Source organism: Protobothrops mucrosquamatus, unplaced genomic scaffold (assembly GCF_001527695.2).
Source record: "Protobothrops mucrosquamatus isolate PMUCROS unplaced genomic scaffold, P.Mucros_1.0 scaffold_9, whole genome shotgun sequence".
Classification (NCBI taxonomy): domain Eukaryota; kingdom Metazoa; phylum Chordata; class Lepidosauria; order Squamata; family Viperidae; genus Protobothrops; species Protobothrops mucrosquamatus.
This window is the reverse complement of record NW_015386085.1, coordinates 283,202-305,935: the sequence shown is the minus strand read 5'-3', so window position 1 is coordinate 305,935 and position 22,734 is coordinate 283,202. Positions and strand designations below refer to the sequence as shown.

Here is a 22,734-nt window from a genome sequence, read left to right as displayed (position 1 = left end):
TTCAATCATGTATTTTATTGCTATCAGCCATTATGGTCACCTCAGTAAAAGCTTTTGTTTAGTAAATCACTTTAAAACTTAAATTATCTAATTTACAAATTGTGTATTGTGAAAGGCTGAATATTTGTTGCTGAAGAAACTTTTCATTCTTATTCTGTCTGGTTAACAAGCTCCCTCCCTTCTTTTTTTGTTTGTGGCATCTTGCAATTATTTTCAAAATTAGGTAGGCAGTTTGGTGAGTTTAGTTTTTTTCCAAATGCCATCAGTATTACAAGATTTTAGTTCCAGGATTTTGGGTGGATTCTTGATTCAGAAGGAACTTTCGCGTTTTCTGCTGGTAGTTTTTAAGAAAGAACATTCAAGCCAATCAATACAGGTAGTCCTTGACTTACAACCACAATTGATCCCAAAATTTATGTTGCTAAATGAGACATTTGTTAAGTGAGTTTTGCTCCATTTTACAACTTTTCTTGCAAGAAAAGTTAAGTGAATCATTGCAATTGTTAACCCAGTTGTTAAGTGAATCTGGCTTCCCCATTGACTTTGCTTGGGTTGAGGACTACCTGTACAGTGAATGACCATATTATGTCAGTATCTATTTAACATACAGCTAAATCAGATTGTTCACCCTGCATGAAGCTATGATGTTACAGGCAATCCTCATCTTACAACCATAATTGAGCCCAAAGTTTCTGTTGCTAAGTGATATATTTGATAAGTGAATTTTGCCCCTTTCTTGACACATTTGTTAAGTGAATCACTGCAGTTGTTAAGTTAGTAAAACGGTTGTTAAATGAACCACGACACTGCAACTGTCATAAACATGAACCAGTTGTCAAGCATCTGAATTTTGATCACATGGCCATTGGGATGCCACAACAGTTGTGTAAAAAGTGGTCATAAGTCACTTTTTTCAGTGCTGTTGTAACTTCAAATGGTCACTAAATGATAAGTCAAGAACTACCTGTATTTCATTGGGTTTGGCTTATTCTAGCAATATGATTTGTGGTATGTGAATTGTGCAGATGCAGCCAGTTGGGATTAAACCATGGTTTAATGCACAAACACAACTTAAGAGAAAGTCAGCTTAAGACATTCAAGGTTCTGTTCTGGGCTATAACTGAGAAGGGTAAATCTGTCACAACAGACTACCCAAAAGGCACTTTCAACCTGGTTTCGAAGTTAAAACAGCCGCCTTCCATCACACTGCTGTATTTTGGGCATTCAGCAATCAGCCTGCATTTATGGCTATTTGCAACATCCTGAGTTACAATGCTTACTAATGTTTTTCTGCAAAAAACAGCCTTTAGCAAATAATGGATTTGCTTAATGAGCACTGCAAAAAAGATCATAAAAAATGGGTCCAGTGACATGGTGACTCACTTTAGAATCATCACAACTTATAACCATAATGGACAGGCTCCATTATGGTAGTAGATCAAGGACTACCTTTAAAGAGGAATGGTGAACAGCAGGCACATACTTAGCACTGCAGCAGAAAGATGAACATATGACACCTGTCTGGAACCATAATAGTGCAAACTTTTGGAAGAAATATGGAATATAGCTGGAAGGGGAAGCTGAGATATCTATTCCTCCTTACTTACCATTTCACCCTTTTATAGCCTTAGCTATTCTATGGAGTCCTTGGTTCTGTCTGAATTTGTTCGATTGTAGATGTTTCATTAATCAACTAGGTATCATATTAGTGAGTGTGGCGTTTGCTCCCTGTTTATACACAGTAGCTTGCCCTACTAGTGTTGATAGGGGTATGGTTTCTCTTTGGTTGTTCCTTGATTAAGGTATTGTTTTCTGCTTGCTTGTTTGGGGTTAATCCCTCCTTATCAGGGTGCTGGCTGTTAGAGAGAATGTGTTCTGGTCTGTTTCTTCTTAACTTTTTTATTGTCTCTTTTTAATTGTGTGTAAATGTGATTTATCTCTATGGTCTATTGATTTCCGATTTGTCAGTGCCAAGCTTAAGTGCTCTTTTACTGTAGTCTTGAAATCAGGATTATTTTAGAGATATTTAGCATCAAAGAGCCTGCCCAGGGATTATCTCAGGAGTCTCTCCATATATACCTGTTCTTTTTTTTGTATAGATTTTATTAGTTTTTATAGGCTTAGGAATAAGGTGGGGTCGAGGTTGGGGTTGGGATTGGGTTAGGGTTAGGATTAGGGTTGGGGTTTTTCCAAATAACATTCTCAATATTTAGCAAACAGCATAATGTCTGGGTTCATGTGTTTAACAAACAATAATAGATAATAGTTAATTATCATAATATGTTAGCTAATCACTCAATAGCCTTCTTCTTGCTAATATATATTCAAAATTACATATCACATTCCTTTCTCTCTAACTCGTTTTTCTAGCCATTGATAGAAATTATCCCATGTTCGAAAGTACACTGAGTCTTCTTTCTCTTTTATCTTTAAAGTCAATCTATCCATTTCTGCACACTTTAGAATTTTCTTAATTAGCACTTCTTCAGCTGGTAAATTTTAATTTTTCCAATGTTGGGCAAATACAATTCTTGCTGCCATTAGTACGTGTAGTATTAAATATCTGCAATCTTTCTCATAATTTGCTCCTATTATTCCTAACAAAAATAATTCTGGCTTAAAGTCTATTTGTTTTAGTCATTTTCTCCAACCATAACCCAAAATCTTTTTGCTTTAGGGCATATCCACCAGATATGATAATAAGTACCTGGTCTTTGTTTGCATTGCCAACAGTTATTTGAAGTATTTTTAAACATTTTTGCTAATCTCACTGGTGTCATATGCCATCTGTAAAACATTTTATATAAGTGTTCTTTATATGCCACTGCTTTAGTTAATGTAATATTTATTTCCCATAACTTTTGCCAATCTTCTAATTCTATATTATATCCAAAGTTCTTTGTCCATGTTATCATTGTTTCTTTTACTTGTTCTTCCTCCATCTTTTAAGTTTAACAGAAATCTAGAGTTTAATCAACTTTTCATCTGTTTTTAGCAGTATCTGATCAAATTCTGTCTGGTCTTTGTAAAACCCCATTGTTTTAACATCTTTTTCATATCTCATTTGAATTTGCAGATCTGACCACCATGCTAGATCAATACCTTGTTCTTGTAAATCTTGTCTGTCTTTCCATTTTCCTTCATTGTCCAAAATATCTTTATAAGTCATAGTTTATCATAGTTAATTAAATCCTCATAGATTTGTTTGGGATTCATCGTTTCTTTAATGTATAGAGCTATTCCTCTTTTCTTTTGAAGTGCTAATGGAAAGTGAAGTTTATTTATAATGTTGTCTTTTAATGTGTGTTTCATGAAGACAAATATCCATTTTTAATTCTTGTAGTCGTGTAAAAATTTTTCTCCTTTTTGAAGGAGAATTTGGTTTATTTATATTCATTGACAAACTCCCACTCTCCTCCATCTCTTTCAGTTATACCTAGGTCTTAATCTTCTAGTCGATCTCATCTGTCTCTGATCTCTTGGTCTTGCTCCTTCTTCTGTATATGTGTTTTTAATTTCTTCCTCCTCTCTTGGTTTGACTGCTCCTTCTACTGCCATTTCTTCCTGTTTCTTTGTTTTTCTCTTTGAACCGGATTCAGAGTCACCTCTTTCCAAAAATGCTCTGTGGTTGTTGAAGAATTCCATTGCTTTAAGTGGCATATCCAGTCTATATCTTTTCGTATCCCAGAAATTAAAATCCTTCTGGAATCAGCCATCTGAAATTCACTCCTTTTTCAATTAATTTCCTAGTTAGAAACTGGTATTTTCTTCGGGATTCTCTTATTCTCCTAGGAATTTGTTTGAGGACTACAATTTCTTTTTCTTTGTATTTCAAAGGTTTGTCTCTTACTCTTCTCAAAATCTCATCTCTGGTAGATCTTTTAAGAAATCTAACATGTACTTCCCTGGGGACTTTATTTCTTCTAGCAAAGTTTGAGTACAAACAATTCTTGTTGTCATTAGTACGTGTAATATTAAATATTAAATATTTTTCCCATTCTGAAAAAAGTGCATTCCTTATAAAATGGTTTTGAAAGTATCTATGTATTTTATTCTTCCCATACCACAGAAAGGCATGCCAACCAATTTGTAGGTCATGCCTCTCTAGGCACAATAGTCTTTTGTCTCTAAGCATTATCCATTCTTTAAGCCATGTTAAAATAGTTGCTTGGTATTATAACCTCCAGTCCGGCAGTCCAAATCCTCCACTTTCTTTGTTTCCTGTAGCCTTTTCACTCTAATTCTAGCTTTTTTTCCTTGCCAGATAAATTTCAATATTATTGTATTCAGTTCATCAAAAAAGGCTTTTCCCAGCCTTACAGGAATCGTTTGAAATAAAAAGAGTATTTTTGGTAAGATACTCATTTTCGCTGTTGCTGTTCTCCCCAACCTTGAAAGTTGGAAGTTTTTCCACTTTTCCAAATCCAGTTTTGTTTTAGCAGTCTTACATAGTTATCTTCTTTTATTGTTACATATCTTGCTGTTAAACTATTTGAAGATTAGATTTTTTTTGTTAGTTGATTTTTTTGTTTTTCTGTTAGATTCTTTGTTAGCACTTTAGTCTTTTCTCTGTTTATTGTCAACTCTACCACTTCTCCAAATTTTTCTATTTTCTCCAGACGTTTGGTGCTTGTTTCATTTATTATCTGTTCTTTACTGTAGGAGTTGAAGGCAACATATATGTCCCCTCATTTAATTTATTTCACTCTATATCCCACTCTTAAATATAAGGCACTCAAAATTATATTCTTTTTATATGTATGTACAAGCGGTATCTGAGAGAAAACATAAATAATCAGAAACTTACTACTGCAAAACTTACTACTGCAATGCATTGTATGTATGGCTAAAACTGATGTTGGCTTGAGAACTGAAGTTACTGCAAAATGCTGCAACTATGTTAGTTTGAGCACCTAACAAAACTTGGCTATCTTGAAAATCTGGTTAATACTTTGGTGGGAGACTACCAGGAAACTCCAGTGCTATGAATTAAGTTGAAAAAAGCATCCTGGGAGACATTGTTGTTTGTTTCCAGGAAAACTACACATATGTATCCATGAAGTCAATGGTAATCAAGCTTAATTCAGACTTTATGCCGCAATGAAGAGAATAGTCTAACATGTTATATCTGTCCTGAAGGCACAATGTTGGTTATCACTTTATTACAGAACAAAGTTCATGGCACTTGCTTCTCTGGCTTGCAGTAATGGTTATCTTATAGAATGCATGTCTGTTATGTACCCCACCCATTAGCTAGCTAAGTATAATTCTTGAGGATTATCATTATTATTGGTTCATCACAGTCAGCCAGATATTCAGACTGGATTTGGCATTTTTATTCTACTCAAATTTATTTGCTGCCCATCTCACGGTTCAAGGCGACTCTGAGAGGCTTGATGGATACTGCATCTGCCAACAATTACTATGTGACAACTTTAGAGACCACAATATATACATCCCTGTCACCAAGATTTGAAAGCTTTTGGCACTAGTCCACCCTGATGATCAGTTATTCTGGTACTACTGTGAACTGCAAACTGGTTTGTTATTACTGGTTTGTCATTACTTTTGTTTTAAAGCTTTATATTATTCTTAGATATTAATTATTGGTTTCAGCCTTTATAGTATACATTGCTTTTGGTTGTTTCCTGCTTTGGAAGTCTTTTTCAAAATTCACTGAAGTTTTTAAACCCTCTAAATAAAGGACAAATCTCCCAGAGCTGTATAAACAAATGCAGATCTGAAATAGGGTCTTCCTGGGATCAGTAGAACATAAGTCTATTGATTTCAGTGTAAGTCTTTTGTATTTTTTTAGAGCAAAGAATGATGAATGTAATCAAGAGTTCATAGCAAAAAACTTGTACTGGTATAGAAAGCTAGCTATGCTGTAGCTTATTGAATAAACTTAATCCAAGGTTAAACACAAGGGACTAGGTTAATTGAGTAATAGTGATGGAGTAAAAAAGAATATTCTATTAATGTATTCTAAACAAAGTTATCAGTGAGAGTTTTAATCTCCTTCCCAACAGCTTCAGAGAACTGTAATAAGTAATAAGTAATAAGTAACTGTAATCTGTAATAAGATTTCAGAAATCAGTTCTATTGATTGTAACCTTTTCTCTTTGAGTAGCATAAAAAGATGATATAAATTAAAATTTACAAAGCAACAGAACATTTGGTACATTTTGAATTAGCAAATGTTTCTTAAATATAAAATAATCTTTAAGCTACTTTCTGATTGTATGTGATAAGCAGGCTATTCTGTGCAAGCTAATTTTGTCTATTATAAATTACTTCAGAATAATGTTGAAAACAATGCCATAAGTGTGAAAGTTGGGTAGGAATATTTAGAAAGATAGGAGCTTTTTGGTTCTTGCATGCTCTTACATTTGCTTTAAGAACTGTTTATACTACTGCAGGATTTTGAGCACGGAGATTATTCTGAGCTCACAGGAACACACAACATCTGTCCGCAGTTCCTTAAACCAAATTCATCTTTTCCTGGGAGCCTAAAGCAAAGGCAGAAGACAAAAGTGTTCTACTGGAAAAAGAGTTGGTTGCTTTCAGAAATTGCAGACAGATGCTAACTTTTAAGCTCTGGAGAATTGTTTGCTTCAAAATCCATATATTACATAATCATACCATTCTGGTTTGGGTTTCTGGAAGGATCTAAGTACAGTAATTATATCACTATTCAGTGCATTTAGAATTCAAGATGAATCCATTTAAAGGAGAGAGCTAGTTTGTTGTATTGATGAAGGCATCAACCTAGAAACCAGAAGACTGTGAGTTCTAGTGTTGCCTTAAACACAAAGCCAGCTGGGTCATCTTGGAACAGTCACACTCTCTCGGCCCTAGGAAGAAGGCAGTGGCAAAGTACTTCTAAAATTGATGCCAAGAATACTGCAGGGATTAGTCCAGTCTAGTTGAGAGTGACTTGAAGCATCTCTCCTAAAATAAACAGGATTTAGGCAAAATGTATTTCTTTGAATAAAAGTTATACGTATTATAAAATAATCTCAAGTATGTTGAATGACACACTGTCACAAGCCAACAATTTAACTACAAATTTAGAATACATTGAAATGCAAGAAGATGGTTTTTATCTTGACACACACACACACACATATACATATACATATATATTGGTTACTGAAGAATCACACTGCTTTTTAATAGTCTTGGTTATACAATACTTTTAATTTTACACCCTATTTGTACACATTCAGTATACATAATATCTTATGTATGATAAATGGTGCTAAACATAATTATCCAATGCATGCTAGAGAATTGGTTGTAATAACTTTCACTTGTTCCATTAAAAAAATAGGAACAAAAAGAGACCACAAAACAGTTGCTTATGTAAAAATATTAGTCGATCATAATAATGCCTGATGGACTCTCGATTTCATTCTTTAGCAGATGGAGGGTTCTTCAATTGCTTTGGCACCCTGTGTAACTGCTTTCACACATTTAGCCATTGTCTGCGAAGCTCTACTTATTGGATCTGCAAAGATAAACATCTGTGTTATCATTCTAAAAGTCTGACTTGGTGGATAGGTTATGTATTAACTGAAATAATTTGGTTTTGAATTAGTATGCTGTATAAAATCCAGCCATTAAAGCTTATAAAAACATGCTATATGGCTTAGTAGAATGTGTGAACTCGGTCACTATGATCAATGATAAACTAATGTTTTTTAGTAGTCAAATATTTCAAGTATAAACAAAACACATTTTGTTTGCTACTTAATTATACAGGGAAATCTGCATACATGAAGGAAGACTATTGTTACCTGTCATATAAAAGTCTTTAACTGTAAGCTGAGGAGGAACAAGAGGATCAGCAAGAAGTTTCTGATTCACTACCTATAATTTAAACAAAGAATGGCAAATATTAGCAAATTTCCATCACACAAAAAATATCTGTATGCTGGATCAAATAAAAAAACCCAAAAGAATTCATTATATACTGGAATGTTTCATAAGATAGACTAAAGAAAAAAAGTATTTTTTTAAAAAACAGCTGTAAGGAAAACCCAGGAGAAAGTGCTGGAAAGAGTACTTATGTAATATATTACAAGCCTTCTAAACCTAACATGTTATTGTACAATACTGGGACACTTTTTATACAAGCTTAAGGCAGAAAAATCAATGATAATTTTTATAATAGTTTATATGAAAAGTAACTATCTTTAAGTTTTTATATCCAAATGGTATAATGGAACATAACTTGGACAATTCATTTGCTTGAATAAAATAGTTGGCTTCTTCTACATCATCATATCGAACCAAATTAGGAGACACTTCTTCTAATCTCCTCCTCACTTGATCAAGATTGTCATAAGGGAGAGTTACACCAGTCAGCTAAAAGAGAAAGAGAAAGAAACAAACTCAAGATCCAATGTGGATATATTACTTTTTGTTGAGATCTATATTTGCACCAATACATCCCCAAAATTATATATACTGCATTCAGAAAGTATTCAGACCCCCTTCACTTTTGTCAATTTTGTTATGCTGCAGACTGATTCTACAGTTGTTGGAATTCATTTTTTTCTCATTAATCTACACTCAGCACCCCATAATGAGAAAGTGAAAACAGAATTTTAGAAATGTCTATAAATTTATTAAAAAGAAAAAAAACTGAAATATCACATTGGCATAAGTACTCAGACCCTTCACTTAGTACTTTGTTGAAGCACCTTTGGCAGCAATTACAGCCTCAAGTCTTTTCGGGCATGACGTGACAAGCTTTGCACACCTGGATTTGCCATTCTTCCTTGCAAATCCTCTCAAGCTAGTTTGGATGTTGACCGTCAGTGGACAGCCATTTTCAGGTCCCTCCAGAGATGTTCAATAGGGTTCAAGTCAAGCTGGCTACTCTAGGACATTCACAGAGTTGTCCCTAAGCCACTCCTGTGTTGTCTTGGCTGCATGCTTACGATCATTGTCATGTTAGAAAATGAACCTTTGGCCCAGTCTGAGGTCCTGAGCGCTGTGGATCAGGTTTTCATTGAGGATATTCCTGTACTTTGCTCCATATAACAACAACAACAACAACAACAACAACAACAACAACAACAACAATAATAATAATAATAAAAAGTTGGAAGGGACCTTGGAGGTCATCTAGTTCAATTTCAACAACAATAATAATAATAATAAAAAGTTGGAAGGGACCTTGGAGGTCATCTAGTTCAATTTAGCTTTCCCTCAACCCTGATCAGCCTCCCAGTCCCTGCTGCTAAAAAAACACCCCCACAGCATGATGCTGCCACTACCATGCCTCACTTTTGGGATGATATTGGGCAGATGATGAGCAGTGCCTGGTTTCCTCTAGACATAACATTTAGAATTGAGGCCAAACAGCTCAATCTTGGTTTCATCAGACCAGAGAGTCTTGTTCCTCACAGTGTGAGAATCTTTCAGGTGCTTGTTTGCATATTCCAAGTAGGCTTTCATGTATTTTGTACTGAGGAGAGTCTTACATTTAGCCACTCTACCATAAAGACCAGATCGGTGAAGGGCTGCAGTACTATTGTCCTTCTGGAACTGTGTCCCATCTCCACACAAGGTATCTGGAGCTCAGTCAGAGTGACCATCGGCTTCTTGGTCACATCTCTTACTAAGACCCTTCTTCCCCAATTGCTCAGTTTGATCGGGCAACCAGCTTTTGGAAGAGTCCTAGTTATGCCAAACCTCTTCCATTTGAGAATTATGGAGGCCACTGTGCTCTTAGGAACCTTCAGTGCAGCAAAAAAAATATTGTAGCCTTCATCAGATCTGTGCATTGCACAAATCCTGTCTCTGAGCTCTACAGGCAGTTCCTTTGACCTCATGGCTTTTGCTCTGCTGCAATCTGCATTGTCAGATGTGAGGCCTTCTACAGAGAGGTGTGTACCTTTCCAAATCATATCCAATCAATGTAATTTACCACAGGTTGACTCCAATCAAAGTGTAGAAACATGTAAGCAACAATCAAGAGAAATAGGAGGACCTGAGCTAAATTTCAAGTGTTGTTGCAAAGGGTCTGAATACTTATGCCAATGTGATATTTCAGTTTTTCCTTTTTAATAAATTTACAGTCATTTCTAAACTTTTGTTTTCACTTTGTTATATTATGAGGTACTGAGAAAAAATTGAATTTCAACAACTGTGGAATCAGGCTGCAGCATAACAAAATTGACAAAAGTGAAGGGGGTCTGCATACTTTCTGAATGCACTGTAATTTCAGAAGTTGCAGCTGTAGCCATGCGGATTAACAATTTAAGATTACTGTATTTTGCAATTTAATAAGGTAGCAAATATATTTCTTATGAATGGCACAAGAGATGTAAAAAAGCAAACTTGCTATCTTTGCTATTGATAGTGTCACAAAAATATTTTTTAGAATATTTGGCCTAAAAATATAATAGTATCCATTCAACATGAAACAATTTTAACTCAATATAATAAAGCAAAATACATAGATTATACCCACCATTTTTCTATAGAATCCTTTGTCAAAATGCACATTTATTGCCCAATCTCTACAAGCTTTTAAATACGAATTAACAATTTTCACATTCAAATCTCTCAGCTCCAGAAAATTCAGTCACTACAGACATATGATTTATATTACTATGATCTTTCTGTGCATTTTGTGATCAATTACTTTTCAAAGACTGGCTAAATTAGAAAGTTCATGATTTCAACTTCTAAATACAACCAACTCATTTTGTCAAGTATTAATTCAATCTCTTGGGAAATATTCAGTGATTAGGGCATTTACAGTACCTCAGAGAGTGCCCTAATAATTTTCCAGTCCTCTCTTGCCATGCCAGGTGGTGTCACTGCTACTCTGGTTTGCTGAGCTCTGCCTTCGGTATTGACATAGGTTGCAGTCTTTTCTGTATAAGCTGCTCCTGGAAGAATTACGTCAGCCATAGAAGCTCCAATATCACCATGGTGACCTGAAAAGGATTGCAGTGCCAGTGGGGTTACTTTTTATTTCTGACTGAACTTTATATTAGGCTTTGTAATTTTGCAACCCACTTATTTATTTAGCTACAACCTTTCTGTTAACACAAGTATTGCAAAGTTTGAGTGGTTCCTTTCAGACACCACTTTTGAAATAGAAGTCTTTAATATTTAATTATTACTTAATATTAAATGTACATTATGCATCCACATAAAAATGAATCCAAATAATTCATGCAACAAATCTCTAGTTTCACAGATTTCCAACGGCTCTATTTATTCTAAATTCATGCTACACAGTATACTATTTATCCAGATATACAGTACTTTGGATAGCAGCTTTTCAACTAACCAATTTTATTAAGGCTTAAGCTTTTGTGAGCTTCAGTTCACTCCATCAGATGCATTAGAGTGGCTACACTGACACAGGAATTAAATTGGAGTGAGGAAGTAGGAAAGGAAGTACATATTGGCTATGCAGATTACTGTATATGTGAGACAGGTGCATTTCAAAACATTTGTAAGCCAAAAAGGTGCAACCAGACTCCTGTTTTTTTCTCTATCACAGATTAACACAGCTGTTGCAGTTTATATATGCTATTGGCTATAAACTGCACACTTATGGATTAGATCTACATGATTTGTTGATATTATATATAGTATGGGACTTTTAGTTTCTATTGAGACTTTACAATTAATTTTAGTATGTTTTTTATTTATGTTTCAAATTTCTGAACTGCCCATCTCCCTCAAAGAGGGATTCTGGGTGTTGTACAATAAAACATCAAAATATAAAAATATATAATTAGTGGACTTGGTTTGGTTTGCAGGCTTGCTTAGGTTTACAGACTCTAGTTGGGCTTTTTTCCTCCTGATTTTTGAACTCTGCCTCTCAGTGGTCATGCATGCTTGATTTCTGTTCCTTTTTTAATAAAATAAATAAATCCTCTCCAATTAAAGAGAGAGAGGGGCTGTTTAACCCTCCTTCCCAGGTAGTAACAAAACTCTGGATCCCAGGAGGAAAAAATGCCTGCTCACTCTAGATAGTGAATTCACTCTTCCATATACCACATAATGAACAAAATTTGCAATTGCAATGTAAATTTATGCTGGACACAATTGTGCATGCCAGAAGGAGCTAAAGATTAAAATTAAAGGGGAAGAGTACTTGATTTACTAAGTTGATTTCACTTGATTTAATACAAGATGAAGCAAAATATTTTAACATTGGACATATTGAAGGATATTTTAAAGAATGGATCCAGATGTTAATTTTAAGAGTGTCTGCCTTTATAGATATGCTGTGTTTCAAAAATGATATGAAAAAGAAACAAGTTTTAACTCAACAAGATTGAGAGTGAACTTTAAGTGAATTTAAAAATGACAGGCTACAAGAATGGTATGGAAAAAGATGCTAAAGAAATCAAGTTCTATGACATTGATGGCACTAAAAATCAAGATTGTTAAAAGTAAAAAGAAAGTATACAAAACTGGTTTATTTGATCAAGGTTAAAACAGATATGTTATCTCTAGTAACCTTTCATTAACTTTTGCTGATCAGGACTGAAGAGGTTTTAAAGATTTGTTTATAGATAAGCCATAAAAGAGATCATTTATTGATATTTTTAAAAAGGTGATAAGTTACTAAAATTATTTATAGTGATGAAAGGGGAAGTCATTTCTTGATATGTTTCTTTTACTATATTATATTTTTTCTTCTATCTTTTCTGCACTTTTTGTTTTTTCCTTTTAAGTAGTAGTTTTTCTTTTTAATTCTAACATTTAAAATTCTATAAGAATAATAATAAAAGTTATGCATGTAGCCCTTTCAATTTATTTTCTTGCCAGAATTAATTGGTCACTTTGGCATGACAAGTTGTCTCTGTATGCAAATACTCTAGCAATTCAGGTAAAGGAAATAGTTTAATAAATGTTACAATAGACATGTCCACAGTTCCTGGATTACTTTCAGTAATAATTTAGTTTCCTTTAGCAGCTAGTTGGCTTAAACTTTATTAGTTCTGAACAAAACAGCCCTGCTTTCATTGGGATGAAACAAACAGAACAACATTTAAACAACACAAGTGTTCTGACCACAGTAAACACTCAGGACCACCTGACATTCCTGCTTTTCATATTAGGGCCATGAGAGCAGGTGGGTCCATAATTAGTATCAATTACTACCCGTACTACAAAAAATGGGTTGAATGGATGATTTTGAAAAGTTTTGAAAACATTAAAATAAAATTAGAATAAAAATAAACTAAAATTAGTGTAAACAATAAGGATATAGATCTGCAGGTATCTACAGTAGTGAAAAATCTGTTTAGTGTCTCTTATCAAAAACATTCTCTGAACAAAGAGTACAGGCAAAAGTAGTCACATAAATAGCAAATCTCAACAAATTAATCCAGATTAACAGAGAATCTTTGCATGTCATACTGAAGCTCAATATCCCACCAAAGTCTAACAAGCCAACCCACATCAACATTATATTAGTGGTCTTTGTGTTATACATTTACTCAGCTTCAGTAGTATCTCTTTACATAGCAGTAGTGCATACATAAACCTTGCAATATCTGCCTGGAAATTTACAATAATAAAAGTATGTCCTTCCTAGCTGTTATTGTACAGGAGTTATAAATTCCCATAGCAAAGTATTAAACAAAACAAGGGATAAAACAAAAACAAAATCAAAATCAGTAGCAACTTACCGGGCTCACAGCCTCAAGCAGATGTCTTTTTCTCACTCATCGGTTTTAAACCAAAAGCAGAAGTGACATGACTGATCTCTACTGTTGTACTACTGTAGTATAATTGCTTTTTGTAAAAAAAAGTATGTACCAGGTTTTTTTTTAAAAAAAAGAATTACCAATCAAAATCCAACTATCATACTTATAACAGTCAGAACCCTCAAAATGTTGCCACTGAAACAAGTTTTCAAAACAGAACTTTTGAAATTTACATTGTTTCATTCAAAACAATAATTTGTATGTGTTTATCATCCATAGTAGTTTTGGATTGCATGTCAGACACATATTTAGTTTATTGCTAAGTCAAATGCAAAGTAAAGAACTGCAGTGATGTTACTTACCCTGATAAATGATAAGGCAATTCTTAGGCAAATCTTGTCGGGTTATACAACCTGCATCAGCCCCTAAGAGATACAGCGCTTTAGGAGGGTTCTTCCTGATTGCATCTACTCCTGGTTTGTAACCTAAGTCAAGAGCAGCTACTTGGCTTGCCACTCTGTAGAGGAAGAGATTATTGTTTCAGCCAGAGTTCTCAGACTTGAAAGACTGATAAAACCCCAAACCTTTGACCCTTGACTATAAGGTGTGCATATTTTTGAACAATTTCCTATTTTGTAGAACCATGTATTGCTGAAAAGAATAAAGCTTCCTATATCTGGTTAGCTTTACTCTTTGGCAAAAGCATTTTGGAAAAGGACCCAGCAAAATGAGTTAATGGAAACTTTAAGTCTTTCCTTTACCACTGAGTATATCTTCTCTCAAAATAGATTTTTGTATCTCAAAAATTTTGAAATGTATGGATTACTTGTTCAGATCCATAGCCGTGAAATATCCTAAAAGCTACAAAGACAAAGCTTACTCTAATTACATTATCTACTTTCCAGACTCTGGATTTTAATATATAAAAATGCATATCAAACATGTAATTTAGAAGTGCAGGGAGAGAAAGTTTTAATATAAAAAGAATCCTTACATGTAGAGTTCAATCATCTTCAATTCTGAAAAAAAATGTTCATGTCATTCTGAATGTATTCAAGTGTATTATTCGGCATTTGAGCTAAGCCCCTTTCTAAATATCAAAATACTGTAATTTATTCAAACCAGTGGGAAATCAGTAATTTTAATAATCTGTTCATTTTTAAACATTTTATAATTCAGCCAGATGGTTGTAGTTAACAAGGAAGTCCTGACCCAGTGCCTAGAGACTCAGAATCTAGATCAGGGGCGTCAAACTTGCAATGTTATGTGATGTGTGGTGACTTTTTTTCCATTGCTGGCAATGGGGTGGGCGTGGTTTTGCCAGGACACATCTGGCCCGTGGGCCGGCAGTTTGACACCCCTGGTCTAGATGAAACAGAATAGGCTCAAAAAGAACCCTATTAAACAGAGCTATTATTTGTTTAGAAGCCATTTGGCTCCAGGGTAATTGTCAGCCTTTTGTCCAGAGAAGCAGCAGATCCAGAAGTACTAGTTTTATCTTTATTGAAAGGTTCCCTTTACAAAATCTTGCAAGTCTGAAAATACATCATAGTGACATTAATATTATAGGAATTGCATTGGTTGTTGTTTTGCTTCCAGGCTGAAGACTGGGTCCTTGTTACCTTTGAGAACATACCCAGGATGAGCTTGATCACAGTCTTGTTCCCCTGAAATTGAGACTGTCCTATTATCTTTTAGGAAATCAGTTGCAATCATCATGCCTTTTCACAGAGCTTTCAGAGAAGAAAGCACTATAAGAGATTATCAGTATTTTAACAGGGAGCTGTTGGCTTGGTCATATAAGCTGTTATGGTTTTTATTGGTAACTCCTTTTATTGAAATTTGTATTGTTTTAGAGTTGTAAACCACTTGGGTAAGCAATATAAAAATAATTGTACATAAACAACTTCATGGTAGAAATTTTTATGACTCTAGTATAAGAGATAGAAATCAAAATAGAAAATGACAAACCTATGAAGAATGTTCATAATTTTCCAGTCAGCATCTATTCCACTTTTTGCCCTAATATTCTGTGTAATAGTAGAAATGGCTGAATGAATAGCTGCTCCATCATCACGTTGCAGTGCTGCACTGCCCATCACCACCATTGGCTTTTTTGCCTGGTTCAGGACCTTTTATAAATGAGACATGAGAGTGAAAATTAACTCCATAGTTAAGACATTGTAATTTTGTAAGAAAAGTTAGAGACAAAACCAGAGTTTATTATTTAAAGTACCTTGCTGAATGGATGGTTCTCAGAAGCAATGTCTAATAATATCTGTGGGGAATCTCCCAGATGCTCATAAGTGTAGGTTAAATCAACTGGACTGCCCACAAGAGCAACTTTTAGCTCATTATGTAGCCAGCTGAAAGAGAAGTAAGCACAAAAATACGTAAGGTCTTCTAATATTTTGTTATCCCCAAAATAAGCTAGTTTGATTTTTGGGGATGGGCATAATATAAGCCCTACCCCAAAAATAAGCCCTAGTTTTGGGGTGAGGCACATGCCTAAAAGGTAGGACAGTGGTGGGGGGAGTGGAGCTATCCCATGTGCCCCAGACCCACTTACTGTTGCAGTCAGGCCTCCCATGCCCGACACCTGCCTCACCTCGCCGGCCCACTTCTGCAGCCGCTCCCCACCGCTCGCAGGCGTGCGTCGCCCCTGGCCTCCATTTCGCCATCAGAGGCCTTCAGGAAATGACTCTGCAGCTGAGAACAGAGCTCTGGATTGAGCTGGATCTCCATTCTCCGCTGCAGAAGCATTTCCTGAAGGCCCCTGATGGCGAAATGGAGGCCGGGGGCAACGCACATGGACAGTGGCGAGCAGCCTCAGAAGAAGTGGGCAGGATGGGGGGGGCTATCGGTATTGCCATGAGGTGAGACTGTGGAAAACACATCCCCCGAAAATAAGACCTGGTGCTCTTTTGGAGGCAAAAAAAAAAAAAGCCAAGATCTTATTTTCAGGAAAACACGGTATATAGGCAAGTTGCATGGGATGAGTTTATTTTTGTACTTTTCTGCCTAGCTCTATCTACAGAAGTTTCTGAATTCCTTCTAAGCAGCAGACAGCCTAGGAATTCGGGGAGCACATTTCATAATTCAGCATTATTCTTCTCCCAAAAAGAAAACTAAGTGGCACATGCAGAAACAAGTGGACTTTCAGATAGGGGTTCATTCCTTTTGCAATAAGTGACTGTGATAATAGCATTTTATCTTTGAAATATACCTATTTGCATCCTTCTGTATTTAAAAAAAAAGGCCCTTTAGTATTACAGGCTTAAGAGATACTGTTCATCAGCACAGCTGCCTTCAGTCTAGCCACCTTCCAGATGTGTCTTAGAATTGTCTGGCTATAACTCCATGGTTAAGACTTCTAGAAACCAAACATCTGGAAGGCAGGTAGTTTGGGAAAACTGCATTATAAAAGAAGGATAAAATCCCCATTATATGTCAAAATCTTATGTCAGCTACTGACATACTGGCAAACACAATTAGCTTCCATACTAGATGTGGTCAAGCAGGAGGTTGGACTAGAATCTATAGAATTATTTTCAGCTCTGATTCTATGATGTTTATGTTCAAGATAAAAATGATAAAAAAAACAATGTCTGGTCTCTTACAATGTACCTCCTAATCCCCAGAAAGAAAATCAATTTCACTACATGTTAACAAACCTTTTTCTAATTCTTGCATTGAATAATGGTGCCTCAAAGCGTGGATTGGTGCCAACCAGAAGTAGGAAATCTGCCTCTTCTACTCCTGCAATCTTGGTATTAAGTAAGTAATTAGATCGCAGGTCTGTTCTATAATAGAATGCACAAACAATCATAACAAATATAATTGCGATATGGCACTCCATAGGAATAGTAATAAGACTTATACACTGCTCCATAGTGCTTTACAGAGGTTTACAAATGTCAGCATATTGCCCCCAACAATCTGGGTTTTCATTTTACCACAGAAGGATGGAAAGCTCAGTCAACCTCGAGCCCCATCAGGATCGAACTCCAGGCTGTGGGCAGAGTTAGCCTGCAATATTGCATACAACCATTGTGCCACTAGGACTCAAAAACTCCTTTGATACTTAAAAGTATCACTTATGAACTCTATATCTGGACAGTACCAATCTTATTTTTTTCTTTATTTTATCAGCCAGTAAACAACAAGAAGCATGTTTACTTTTTTCTAGAAAAAAAGTTTTTCATTTTTTAAAATATGCTTCCAATTATGAACTATTAATTTAATGCTTGATGACCATTTAGACCATTTAGAACCCTTTAAGGATAAGGGCTGGAGGAACCTACATGAATTTCATTTTCTGTCCAAATTTCTAATCTTGCCATGTTCTCTCAAGATATTCTATTACCATTTCTTTTACTGGGTTCAGTCTAGTTAAAATCTCTTACCCAGCTCCTGCAGTGGGGAAAACCTCTTCAGTACATATATTATCAGAGTTAATTCTATTCAGGAAGTCTTTGAGCGATACTAGTGCTTCTGCATCCACTAATCCTCCTGCAATTGCAGCTACTTCATTACCTTGACTCCCCTGAAGCTGCAGCAGGAAACAAAATGCCACAAAACTATCATTAGGTCTCCAATGTCTGTTTTTTTAAAAAAAGAGCAATCTTTTTAGATATTATTTTTCCTAAGAACTCAGGAAAACAAAATAATTTTCATAAAACAGAGATATCATACAGTTGCAAAGCTTCACCTGTGCAGTGATAAATATAAATTTGTTCTGAGATCTGAGAAAAAAGGAATTTTTACATCTATGATGCATACTACTTTTATATTACCCTTTTAACCACAAGACATAATACAAATGATTTTTAAAGCCCTACATGGCATTGGGCCAGGTTATTTAAGGGACTGCCTCTTCTCAATTTCATCTATCAGTCCCAATAGTTTCAGCGGAAGGAGCATGTTACTGGTTCCATTGGCCAAAGAGCTTCACTTGATGGGATCAAGAAAAAGAAAAAGAGCCTTTTTTCTGCCATGGCACCTACCTTCTGGAACATCAGTTTCCCCCCACCCCAAAAAACATAGTGAGATTGGTCCCAACCTTGCTGGTCTTCTGGAAGGCCCACAAAACGTGGATGCGCCATTGGGCTTGGGGATCCCAAAGAAGTGTGGAACCTGTTAAATAGTTACACTGTATGTAGCCAGATTGCTTATTATTGTATTTTTAATGTAGCTTTTAATTATTATGAATGGTAGAAGACTATGATTGTTACTTGTGTTTTCAAACTGCATATGCCTCCCAAAATCACGTGCAAGTAGTCATATGAATTAAATAAACAAGCTTCTTGTTTTTGAAACGTGGAAAGTTGCATTCCTCAAAGTATAAGAATTCATAAGTAAATGTATATCAAATTTAGAAGTAGCATTAAATAGTCTGTCAAGTCCATAAGCTTACCGCAGTTGCTACATAACTCAAGGCTTCTTCCCAAGATACATAAGTGAACAGCCCTTCTTCATTTTTTATCATTGGCTCAATAAGTCGCTGACGTTTCAGGCCATCATAAGCAAATCTGAAAAGCAAAGATAAAATTGATTATAGAAGCAACTGAAGCTGAAATACACATCTACCAATCCCACTGTTAACTTTTAATTTTTTTTCAGCACAAAATTTACTTTTCCATAATATCAATAAATGACCACATCTTGGACCAGTTGGTGATAATGAGGGGGCAATACTATACCTACTTTTAAATAGTGCTCAGAAATTGGTGCGAGAAACATATGTACTGAAACTAACTGAGAATGAAATAAATAAATAAAATTCAACATTCAAAGAGGCAATATCTTATCAAGTTCTACACAGTGGAATTTCAAAAAAAGGAATTAAAAGATAGAGGCAAGTTTTCTCTTCCAAATATCACATACAGCAAGCTGTGTGTCAGGGTTAGCAGAATGGATTAAATCCCTGAATAGCAGAATGTCAATATGGGAAGGAGCTGGCCCAGATAATCAGCTCCACAGATACTTATGATACAGGGACACAAACGAGGATATAAACTTAAAAGGACATATAAGATGAAGCTTGATAAAAGTATGGAACTCTATTAAAAAAATAATCAGCCCATCACTTTCAATCTTACAGCAATAACTGCTGGAAATGCCAAGAAACAGAAGGAACATTCTATGATACATGGTGAACATGTAAAGTATTGGAAAGTTATAAGTAGCTTGGTCAGGAAATTTTAGGGATCAAATTCAAAATGAAATTACATTTTTAATTTTTATTAGGTACAGTGCAAGAACACATTAAAATATAATAATTTATTAAGATACATCTTCACAGCTACAAGGATAATGTTTGCACAACTCTGGGAAAAAACATAGTAGAATTTCAGCAATATTTGAGTACTTAAACTTGGAGAATATATAGCAATGGAGAAACTAACAGTATAGACATAAAAAGTTTAATTAAGTTCAAATAGGGATGGCTTCCATATTCAGCAAGGTAAAAAGAAACATTTAAAACATGTTTTTATACCTTATGCCAAAAAGTACTGCAAATTCGTTGAAGCACAAAGGGGGAAGTCAGTATTAGCCTATATTTTGGGGGAGGGTCTCCTTTTTCTTTTTTAATATTTATAGTTAATATTTAATAGTGGGGATAATTTTATAGTATTAAAACAATGTAATATACTTAATACCTTTTATCAATATTATAGTAGTTAATAATTGAATAACTTCAGTAATTATTTGTTCATCCATAGGTAATATCTGTTTTTAAATATGTATTTCTTTTAAGTGAAATAAAAGGATTAAACTAAGAGTAAAGCATAACAATACAGGTGGTCCTCAACTTATAGGCATTTGTTTAATGACTGTTCAAAGTCACAATGGCACTGAAAAAGTATCTTACATTTTTTACACTTATGACCATTGCAGCATCTACATAGTTATATAATCAAATTTCAGATGCTTAGCAACTGGCATGTATTTATGATGGTTGCAGTGTCCCGAGATCATATAATCACCTTTTATGACCTTCTGACAAGTAAAGTCAGTGGGGAAGCCAGATTCACTGAACAACTGTGTTACTAACTTAACAACTGCAGTGATTCACTTAAAACTGTGACAAGGAAGGTTATAAACTGGGGCAAAACTCACTTAACAACTGTTTTGCTTACCAATGGAAAGTTTGGTTTCAAGTGTTATAAGTTGAGGACTACCTATACAACAAGCAGAGTACTGTTGATGTACTTTTCAAAAGAGGAAAATAACACATATTTCTATCTATTCTTATGTCTATACCTGTATTAATAAATAAAGCTTACTTCTAAAAAATGGCTCCAAAATCCAAGCAGAGGCCTATAAAGTTAACTGGCATCGTAAAGAAAGTTTTCAGTTAGAAAGTGGAAGACTTGCCTTAGTGAAGAAAATAAAAAGGAACATAAACTCTGGCAAAAGAAATGCAAAGAGACAACGAAGGAGGCCAAATAATAATAATAATGAGTAGTTTTTACCAAAATTCTGAATATAGGTAATAAAAGATTCTTCAAATATATCAGAAGTAGAAATCTAGCCAGGGAAACTATTGGCCCCATGGATGAAAAAGAAATCTAAAGTATGCTAAGAGAGAACAGGAAACTACAGAGAATCTGAAACAATTATTTGCTTCTGCTTTCACAGGAATAAAATAGGGGAAGATCCCCAAGCATGATCTCCTGTTTTCAGAAAGGGAATCAGCTGAACCGAACTCAATAGTGATGAATACAAAACTGCTAAGCCTGAACATCAACAAATTAGCAGGGCCTTATGGCATCCACCCAAGGGTTATTAAGGAACTTAGAAGTTAAGACTGGGGATTATCTAACTAAAATATGCCTCATGTCTCTATGTTCGGCCGCTGTTAAGGGCTGGAAAATGGCCAATGTAATTCCAATTTTTAAGAATGGCTCACAGGGGGATCTAGGAAATACAGGCCTGTCAGCTTCACATTTGTTTGAAGGAAAATATTGAAAGCAGCTATTAAAAATCAAATTATGCAAACATTTGAAGATGCAGGATTGTGACAAATAGTTTTTCCTTTTTAAAAATATTTTAAAGTTTTTCAATAGAATTAAAAACAGTACAAACCTTGAATTAAAGCAGAATAAAAAAAAGTAATTAAGTAAAAAAAAGGGAAGGAAAAGGAAAAGTACTAAAGAAGCGGCTTCCGATCTTCTCAACAGTTGTTATACATATTTTATACTTTATCCTCTCTTTCTAATGTTACATCATAATTTCTTTCTTTCCATAAACTATCATTTCTAATCTTCAAACCCATAAATCACAAGTTCATTTTCCTCTTTTTTCACCAAAAATCCATAAGGGGTTTCCATTCCCTAATATATATAATTATTGATCTCTCTCTCTCTCTCTCTCTCTCTCTCTCTCTCTCTCTCTCTCTCTCTCTCTCTCTCTCTCTCTCTCATCAAATAAGTTAATTTTGCCATCTCTGCTATTTCTGTTATCATCACTAGCAGTTTTTATTCACAAATTAAAAATGCCAGTATAAGCGATAAAGCACCACAAAAAGATAATCTTAAAAATTCTTTTAAATATTTTACAAACAACTCTGTTGATCACAACCAACTCTGAACGATTTCAAAGAAACAGCCATGCATTTTTAAAAATACCTTTATGATCTGAATTATAGAAACCAATTTTTGTATTATTTCCATGCACCCCAGAAAGTATCATTTTAGAAACAGTTCTAAAACACAAACTTCCAGCACATATATAAAAAATAAAACTACATATATATTATGAGATGATAGTGAATTATAAAATATACCTTGTTTTATCAGAGATCCATTCCTCGTTGATATCTTCATGCAATCTTGGCAAAATTCTCATCACTTCTCCAGTTCTTGTGCTTATCACAATATTACTTCCTACTGCATCAAGAATATCAATAGACTCTGTCTTCCTAAAAGAAAGCACACAAACTAGTTAAATAATTGTATTATCAACTTTAATAATCGATCTTAAATCATATGCTTCCATGTTTACAACAACAGTGGTCATGGATTAGCAATAT

General features: G+C 34.8%; 1 protein-coding gene across 1 annotated transcript in view; it reads right to left on the bottom strand.

The window, feature by feature from the left end:
- Positions 1–7,076: 7,076 nt before the first annotated feature.
- Positions 7,077–22,734, bottom strand: part of NDUFS1 (NADH:ubiquinone oxidoreductase core subunit S1) — a 32,831-nt gene continuing 17,173 nt past the window's right edge. The window contains exons 10-20 of the mRNA XM_015819354.1: positions 22,489–22,623; positions 19,114–19,228; positions 18,104–18,249; positions 17,372–17,500; positions 15,934–16,063; positions 15,669–15,829; positions 14,060–14,214; positions 10,783–10,958; positions 8,236–8,370; positions 7,800–7,872; positions 7,077–7,510 (exon numbers count right to left, since the gene is read on the bottom strand). Of these exons, the coding sequence (XP_015674840.1) occupies positions 7,419–7,510; positions 7,800–7,872; positions 8,236–8,370; positions 10,783–10,958; positions 14,060–14,214; positions 15,669–15,829; positions 15,934–16,063; positions 17,372–17,500; positions 18,104–18,249; positions 19,114–19,228; positions 22,489–22,623 (1,447 nt within the window). The 3' untranslated portion in view covers positions 7,077–7,418. The remainder of the gene's footprint in view (positions 7,511–7,799; positions 7,873–8,235; positions 8,371–10,782; positions 10,959–14,059; positions 14,215–15,668; positions 15,830–15,933; positions 16,064–17,371; positions 17,501–18,103; positions 18,250–19,113; positions 19,229–22,488; positions 22,624–22,734) is intronic.